The sequence below is a fragment of the Gymnodraco acuticeps genome, unplaced genomic scaffold (genome assembly GCF_902827175.1).
Source record: "Gymnodraco acuticeps unplaced genomic scaffold, fGymAcu1.1, whole genome shotgun sequence".
NCBI classification, from domain to species: Eukaryota; Metazoa; Chordata; class Actinopteri; order Perciformes; family Bathydraconidae; genus Gymnodraco; species Gymnodraco acuticeps.
Window position 1 is genome coordinate 32501 of NW_022991441.1, and position 9854 is coordinate 42354.

The window sequence follows — 9854 nt, forward strand, 5'->3', positions numbered from 1 at the left end:
ACACGACAGAGAGAGATATCATTTGTGACAGGCAGTCTGCAGATCACATAAAGGAGATTAACCTTTTATCCTATCATAATCAATCTGAACAAGTCATACAAAATGCATTTCAAAAGTTGTTGTTTATTCCGATTTGCAAATGTGCGCATTATTTTATATCACAGGAAGTCAAAGTGCATGTCTTCTATTATTCACATCCTCTAAAAAAACATGTTTAACAATTTGGTAAAAGTTACATTCATTGAAATTCATCAAGACTTTCCTCACAAGAAAACCCCAAAGGAACAGTCTGGGTAAAAAAACAATATATGTGTTTCAGCTGCATCAATTCTGCTATTGAGACGTTTGTTGTGTCTGTGGAATGTTTTTAAGACAACAACAAGGTGCGTTTTGAAACATGTGTAGTTATAAGTCTTTACATAACTTGTAATGGCCAAATTAAAAGGTTTTAAAATGGTTTTATGTATTTTATGAGGCTACAGCGGTTACATAAACAAATATTACATCTCCTGCATCTGACTTACAGATCATTTCCCTCTAAGATAAACAGACATTAAATATCTGCCTCTGTGTTTGCTTCTCTCCTCGAATGAGAGACAGGGGAGTATTGTCTAAGAAATGGCTCTGCTTTCTCCGCTGATCACATGACTAGATAAACACACACACACACACACACACGATTCATCAATATTTCAGTGATGCAGCCCCCCATGCTGAAAGATGGAGAGCGAGCAGCGATGAGCTCTTTCTGATCATCAGCCAACACACACACACACACACACACACACACACACACACACACACACACACACACACACACACACACACACACACACACACACACACACACACACACACACACACACACACACACACACACACACACACACACACACACACATTTACACTCACACACACACACACACACACACACACACACACACACACACACACACACACACGTACACTCTCACACACACACACACACACACATTTACACTCTCTCACACAGACACACACACACACACACACACACACACACACAAACACACACACAGATATACACACACACAGAGAGACACACAGAGAGACACACACACACACACACACACACACACACACAGAGACACACATACACACAAACACACACACAGATATACACACACACAGAGACACACACACACACACCCCACAAGCATCCCTCTCTCTTTCCTGCCTCTTTCCTGCTCTAATGAGACAGGAAGTAAGCTTTATAAACAGGAAACAGTCATTCTAACTATGATGTAAGGCAACTATTTGCCTGTGTGTGTGCGTGTGTGTGTGTGTGTGTGTGTGTGTGTGTGTGTGTGTGTGTGTGTTATACAATGCATTCATCGTGCCTAATGTACGTCTACTGAATATTGTGGAGAGCTGACATGCACTCACAGTGTGTATGTGCATGTATGAATGAGTGTTTTGTTACAGGGCATTATCATCGACGATCCTGCATTCTGATTGGCTGAACTTCAGCTGACAGGATGCAGGAAAGACCTTAATGCAATTTCTTCAATAAACAAAAGACAACAAAGACTGCAAGATGCATTCATGGTAAAAATAGAATCATATAATTGGCTTACATCAGAAAGATTCAATTATGATCCTGCTCCAGGCTGGGTTAGCTTCTTCTGTTTGCTGTAAAGCCAATCATTATGGTTTCTATATTTGACTTTTTCAAAAAGTAAATACAAATAATTTGGATTGAAACAGCCCCACAGACTTTATCTGGGCAGTTTGCCATGCATGCATATTTATTTCAGTCTCAATGTATTAGTAGATGCACACTCTTGAGAGCTGTTATCATACCCAAGTATTTTTTGGAGATATTTCCAAATAATTATTTCAGATTCCAATTTTAGTATGCATGAAATTGACCTATTTTTACTGTGCTATTCCCCTGGGAAAAAGGAATTCTCAGAAAAGCAGCACATTTCTAAACAAAGTAGTAAATAAGTCATGATGAGGATGGGCAACTATGTCATACATACATTTAAATGAGAGACAATCAAATAAACTAAAGCCAAATATGATGTAACAGAGATATTCAATGTCATTTATCCGAGGGTTTATCATTATATAACCTAGATGTTAGTAACGAAATAGAATGATGTATGGCCAAGTAGCTTCCAGACAGTGTGAGTCTTTTTAATGGACTTACAGATATTCAGAAAGATGTAGAGACAGTTTTGACCCAGAAAAAGTGGATCTAAGAATAGTCGACTGGAGGGACGGACGTTGCCTCTCCGGAAGCTGCTGCTCAGCATGAAGCTCCACAGCGACTGCACTGATACCTGCCTGTTTCATAACCAACAATTATTATTATTATAGGATGCACTTAGCTTATGTATGTGTTAAGTCAAGAGATGCCAAAGTGAACAGAATAAGAACTGGAGCGTAAAAGTGATATTGGGACATCTAAAATGGCATCAATGTTCCTATTTGATATTGATATACTTTATTAATCCCCATGGGGAAATTGTTTCTCTGCATTTGACCCATCCTGTGTTAGGAGCAGTGTGCTGCCATTTTGAACGGCGCCCGGGGAGCAGTGTAGGGAACGGTGCCTTGCTCACGGTGCCTTGCTCACGGTGCCTTGCTCAGGGACACCTCTGGTCTTGCCGGGACTTAAACTGGTGACCTTCCAGTTGCCAAGCCAAGTCCCTATCGACTTCGCCACCACCGCCCCACTATGCACCCTATAAATACTGACAGGAAACAACAAGTTATGTTGTGAAAGCAAAGCAATAACTAATGTTAAATGAATGCCAGTAAAAGCTGACAATTGAATATTTACCTCAATAAATTCACATTTTTATAAAAAGTGCACATTTTTCTTATTTCTAAGTATGTTGCATTTACTGCTGGAAGCTATATGAAACTAATACTTGTAAAAGAGCAGACTAATCTATTCATATAATTAGTTAAAATATATAAAATAATTAGTACATTTGGAAAATGTAATACAAGTGTTTATTTATTTTGATTACGATAATGTGTCTATCAAAAGTGTGCCATACTGTTTTATTAAATGTTGTTCTTTTTTTAACTTGAAATAATTGTTACATGTTCAAAATAAATAAAAGAGTTAGGAAATCATTAGTTGCACTTTAAAAAAATGGTGCAAATGAACACAATGTTTTTGCCAAACCCTCGAAAATCCTGATTCGACATTAGTGCATGACATTCTCCTGATTATACTTTCATCCTTGCAATGGTGTTCAATTCAAGACTTCTAGGCAACTTGTAAAACAGTTCTGTTACAGTGTTAGTACTTTTATTTACCCTTATGTTGTGTTCGGGTCTCCCGTGACCCGTTTCAAGTTAAAATGATATAATAACTACGCTTTAGTTTTGTGTATCTGAACAAGGCTTCATGATATCCTCCACAGCAGCTATATAAACACTACAAAACAGATTTGGACAATTCTAGCCAAGTCTGAAGGTCTCTAAAAAAAAAAGTGTATAATTTGGTGTTGGGGTCTGGGGAGACCCGGCAGAATTGTTTTGGGTCACTCGGGGTCAAATTTGGCCCAATCAAGATTCATCTTTGACTTTAGACACCCCTCCCCCTTCATCAACTGTAACAATAATTGTTCGCAACATGCACCTGGTCTCCCCTCCCTCTGCCCCCCTCCCCCCACGGGAACTCGACCTTTCTCAAAGAATATGTGCACTAACACTTGAACTGCACGTGTGCAATATGTGGTGTAATGTGTTTTGGGGCCATAGAATACAATTACAACAGGATTGTACGGTTATTAATGCATAATAAGTTAGTTATGATGTAGTTAAAACAATATTGGATGATAATAATTTTTTTAATGCGTTTTGGACTGAAATAAATTATGGGTCAAAATGTACCCGCGAACACCATGAACGGTAACAGCTTTCGAACACAACACAAGGGTTCAAGCGAAAAGCTCTGTATACTTTTCCTTCCACCGCTATGTGTACATTAAAGCTGGTGGACCTCCAGCAGAGCAACAACAGCTGAACAACAGTTGCACCAACATAACGAAACACAGTCCACAGATGGAGCGCTGCACCTTGGAGCCAGTTAGCTCGCAGCACCCTGCAGAAACACCAGCTGACCCTACACTGATTCACAAGGCTGGAACCTGACCTACTTACATCTGTTGTGTGAAGTACGTGAGGGGGAGAGAAAGGGAGGGAAAGGGAGTCGATTTCTATCTATAATTGGTCATTTCTGAGCTAATTTTTCCAGCCATACTCTCAATCTGTCTCTGCCTAGCAACCTCTTTCTCATTGGTTAACAGAGCAGAGAGAACAGAGCCCTAGAGAGAAAAATGGAACCTTCAGGCCACCAGGCTGTGATTGGTTGGCTGATACCAAGCTCAGCCAATCAGAGGAAAGATAGGCTGGAGCTGATTGATCAGACTGTGGTGGGATCACAGTGAAGTCATGGGTACTAATTAGAAGTTAATGATGAAGTGCATGTTTTATGTGGCACATTTTTGAATATATCATATGATTATATATTTTGAAATAAAAAAATAAATATCCAACCTCTTTTTAAACGCTGTCTATACGGGATAATAGGGTGGATTTTCCTTTAAAAAAAACAAGGATAACCTTAAGTTGTGAGCATGAATTGCGGCGACAGCACTGAGGTAAAAACCTCAAATAGACATAAAGGGTTCTTTGTCGACGTCCTAATCATATACAACTGATCTGTGACCCAAACATGTGACACGTGGCTAGTTGGTGTGTTTATTCCCACAGTGTACACAGTAAAAAATTGTTTTCTAGCTTTAGAGTTCAACTATTTTAATGTTAATCATCTGACAAAACAGCTTTTCTTTTAACGGTAAAATATGGAATCAAACTCCACCTTTTACCGTAAACTCAGTTTCAGTTTTAATGTCCGTATACTGTTTGTAGAAAAAGTTCTACAGTATATATTATGGTGAAATGCTGGCAAACAACTGCCATGTTTTGCTCTAATTACAACACTTTTTCCCAGTAAATTCCATAAAACCATCAAATCCTAAAACATGAACATCTCTCAATAATTTCAGAGTTCCCTACTCTGTCTGTGGCACTGACCCTGACACTCATTCATTACTACTGTAAGTGAAAGACTTTCAAATGTACTTCACAAATACATGTTTTCAAACGTAATACTAGGTCATATCGTTGAACAGCAGTGTACCGTAGTTTCTAGCTAACAAAAGTATACGTTTTCTAGGGACTTTCAGCTGCGTATTAATCTAGTGAGTATTTGGGGCTGCAGGATGATATATGTGGAATTGACTTAAAATAACCTATAGTGTTTGTGTATCGTAATGAAGGAACATGTCACCTTGTAGATGTTTTTTCATGAGATTTTATGACAATTTTACGACTTTGCGTCGAAAGGAGCCAGTTGAGGTGGTTCGGGCACCTAGTAAGGCACGTCCAGCTGGGAAGAGACCAAGGAGTAGACCTAGGACCAGGTGGAGGGATTATATCTCTTCGCTGGCCTGGGAGCGCCTTGGGATCCCCCAGTCAGAGCTGGTTGATGTCGCCAGGGAAAGGAACGTTTGGGGCTCTGGAACTGCTACCCCCGCGACCCGACCACAGATAAGCGGGAGAAGATGGATGAATGGAATAAACAGAATATTGCCAGACGTTTGCAGGTTTTCTTTCTACACAAACAGACCGATGCATCATAGGCAGGAAATACTTCACGTCTTTAATCATCTTCCTCTTCTGGGCACAGATGATTCTCAGCGCTCACACAGTCAGCATCAAACACACAGAGGCAAAACTCGTCTGAACTGCTGTGTGTTCATAGTAGATTTTATACGATTCTGCACAAAACTGCATTAGCCCGACAGCGCTTTAGAAGACAACGTGATGGGAGGAAATACGAGAAGCCTTGCACACATTCGTACATGAAAGCACTCAGTGTGAAGGGCACGGCATCAGGCCATACATTAGCTCCGTCTCATGGGACTTTCCCACACCTCATACCTTCACTCAGAAGGAAGATGAGGCTGAAACGAAATATAGCTTACGAACCTTGAGAATTAGTGTACTATAGGATGGCAAGAGTGCTGCTTACATTAGCAATATTGTTGCCAATTTGACAGATTTGAGACCTTTAGAGTGTTTGCTGCAGTGTACATTATTCTATTAAAAACAATGGCAAACAGGACAATGTTATCTACTATATCACAGTGTAATGCAGTCACCATGCATGCTGTGACATGGGTTTAAGTGGGTCATCTCTTCCTGTTTTTACAGCACCACCTACACAGGCGTTTTATTACCATCACACCTCAGCATTTGGAGTAGACACTGCTAGGTTGAGTGATAGGTAGTAAAACGTAAAGAACAACATTTTATTTTTCCTAAATAACACAGAATTTATAAGAGAAAAAAGGGATACTAGTAAGTATTGTTATTACAAACAACCTCAACTTTCCCGTCTCTTATTCTCGTTCTATAGATAACTTTTCCCTCCTCTCATTTCCTCCCTTTATGACCGGTGCAGCTCAGTAAAATGATCCAGTAGTGATTCATGTCGGATGGTAACGGCTGCAGCTGCAGTATTTTCGACTGTGTTCACTCAGTCATTCTGCATGGCTGACTTATTGACTTATTATGGCCGTGAATCAGAGGCGTAATTAATTCAGCTCAGTCATATGGAATATTCAGCACTGACATTATAAGCTACATTGGTCATCAGTTCCTGTCTGAATATATGAGACATCAGACAACTGTAGAGAAAGGGCAACCGCCACCCGTCAGTGGAACCACATATATATTTATATATCACCAAACACAAATGTCATGTGATCATATGAGTCCCTTGTTAATAAGCATCAGTTTCCTTGTCAGTGATAACATATACACACGTCACACACACAGTCTAGATATGGAGAGCACAGATTTACAGTCCCTTAAAAACAGCTCATCACATATCACCACAGACCTGATGCCATGGCGTGTGTGTGTGTGTGTGTGTGTGTGTGTGTGTGTGTGTGTGTGTGTGTGTGTGTGTGTGTGTGTGTGTGTGTGTGTGTGTGTGTGTAAAAGAGATAGAAAGACGAGACATGAGTGTGTTCATTGGGAATATTGATCTGTAAGTTGCTCTTTTTGCTCTTTAACAACCTTCAGTGACATTCAGGTTGTCATAAATACTTGATGTGATGGTGGTTGTAAATGGCCTCCACGTGAAATCAGAGTAATGCACTATAGTAGTCATTGTTTGGCATCTTGTTTTGTCCTAAATGATGTTTCCATGAAATCCAAATCTGTGCATGTTTTTTCAAAGCAACCCTATGACTGCAAAAGTATTGAAGGTCTCTTATATTCAGCACTTAGAGTGTTATGTATGACTTGGGCTGTTCATTTGATTGGTTAAAGAAATAAAACACTGCCTCTCACCTTGTACTTGGCGGTGAGTTGCTCTGTGGCCTCCTGCTCCTTCCTCAGATCTCCCATCATCCTCTCCTTCTCTCCCAGGAGCCTCTGCTTCTCATCAGCCAACATGAACTGATCTTCTCTGATGTCCTGTTTCTCCCTTTCCAGTCTTTGCTCCTCCAGCTTCACGTACTCCTCCACCGCCTTTTCCTCCTCGCCATCCGTCTCCTCATCCCCATCTCCTTCCCAGTCCTCTCCGTCCACCTGCTCCTTCTTCTGTTTGCTCCTCCACTTCCTGTGATGAAGCTGAGCCCGGAGACGAGCGATCTCCATCTGGAACTCTCGCAGTAGAGCGTCCTTTGGATCCTCGTTGACTCTGGGCTGGTTCTGGATGTTCTTGGCCCTGTTGGCATAACGTAAAGTGGTGAGGGTCTCGTCGTAGTGCTGCGGGGACGGGCCCAAAGTGGCGACCATGACAGTTTTTGCGTTCCCGCCTAAAGAGTCCTGCAAAAGCCGGGTCAGCTTGGAGTCTCGGTACGGGACGTGGCTGCTGCGCCCATCGGCCAGCGCTGAGATCACGTTCCCCAGCGCCGACAAGGACAGGTTGATCTTGGCGGCCTCCTTCAGGCGCTCACCCTGGACGCCTGTCTTCGCTTGACGCTCACTTCCAGCCAGATCCACCAGATTGAGGCGTCCCACCCGGATGTGCTTCCTCCCATCTGGTCCAGGCTGGCTGCACTCTACTGTAATCAGGAACAGAGCGTGGGATCGGGACGAGTGTTCGTTCATGTCCGTCGCCCCAACCGCCCTCGCCTGGTTGCCCACGTTCATCACCTCCTCGATCTCCTTGATGCTCTTGCAGACACACGATGTGAGGTCACTAACGTAAACCCCAGAGTCCGGATTCTCCCGGAGCTCCAGGGCTCTGGCATTCCCGTGGTTCGGATCCAGGAGATCCCGAACCTCCTCCAGGTAGATCTCGAGGTAGGACGCCCGCACCAGGTACTGCCTATCAGACTGTGCGCGGGAGATGTGTGTGAAGATGTGATCAAAAGCGTTGGGGATCACGCCACGTTTCTCGGGGTCCATCCACGCCCCCATCATGGTGTACGTCTTCCCAGTTCCGGTTTGTCCGTACGCAAATATTGTGCCATTGAACCCTGCGAGAACCGAATCTATCAGAGGTCTCACGCTCTCGTCGTACAGATCTCGCTGTTTGGAGTTTGCATCATAAACTGCATCGAATGTGAATGTTTTCTGGGGCTCGCTGGCTGTGGCTCGAGGGTTTCTGAGGATCACCTGTCCGAGCCGGATGTCCATCTTCACGATGCTGCCTGCAGGCCCATTGGACTCCTCTCTCCGGTTCAAGGGCCGGCATCGAACTACCACCTTCACTGACTCGCTGCTCTTATTTTTAGACATGATTGCCTCTCTCGTTGTAACCAACAAAAGGACAATTTATAAAATGACAATCAAAATAGGCCTTTAATCAGCCTGCTGTCTGCCAGCAAATTGTGTAACCATTGATTTTTTAAAATAATTAATAACACATTCAGTAATGCTACCTGATTATATCATAAAAGGAAAATAGCCACAGTCCCTTAGAAAAAACCGACTAATTACCAAGATATTCTGAGCTGTGTCTATGCCTAATGGCTAATCTCCTTTCATTATTGTCTGTAATATTAGCTCACTAACACACACACACACACACACACACGGTCAGCAGCTCTCACAGGATCGACGCTCCATTGCAGATCCACGTCCAGATTCACTCGGTGAAAAAAAAAATCCAACAATGCCGACAATAATAGCGTTCAGTTCAGATGTCACACTCATGTCGTCCTGCTTTTTACACGCCCGGTAGATCCGCTACACACACACCGCCGTCCCGCATCCTCTCCGCCACTCGCTGATGCTCCGAGCTCGGACTGTGCAGAGAGACGGAGCTCCTGTCCTGTACCCAAAACACACACACACACACACACACACACACACACACACACACACAACACACACACACACACACACACCACACACACACACACACACACACACACACACACACACACACACACACACACACACACACACACACACACAACACACACACACACACAACCACACACACACACACACACACACACACACACACACACACACGCGTTAATTCAAACACCACACCCCACATCACTGCGGAGTGGAACAAAGGATTATGGGAAATGGAGTTTCGTCTCGTTTTTGAGTTGATCCTTTTCCAAGACTCCCACCATCTCCTTATATGAAGGCTACACACTGTTCATTGTGTTAGTATTGAAGAATGTGTCTTTTTTTATCATTATAAATTATAATGTAGCCTACTATGATGATGCCCACACAGTTTTAGATATTTATTTCATATTAAGGTTAGTTTAAAACAAAATGTGTGCCCTTTTTAGTTGGAAATA

General features: G+C 42.5%; 1 protein-coding gene across 2 annotated transcripts in view; it reads right to left on the minus strand.

Moving 5' to 3' along the window:
• The window catches only part of LOC117532796 (kinesin-like protein KIF3C), a 25874-nt gene extending 16473 nt beyond the window's left edge, over positions 1-9401 (minus strand). The window contains exon 1 of one of the 2 annotated variants that reach the window (XM_034196290.1): positions 7432-9401. In XM_034196290.1, the coding sequence (XP_034052181.1) occupies positions 7432-8829 (1398 nt within the window). In that variant the 5' untranslated portion in view covers positions 8830-9401. The remainder of the gene's footprint in view (positions 1-7431) is intronic. The other variant, XM_034196292.1, reaches the window with a different exon arrangement.
• Between the last annotated feature and the right edge of the window lie 453 nt (positions 9402-9854).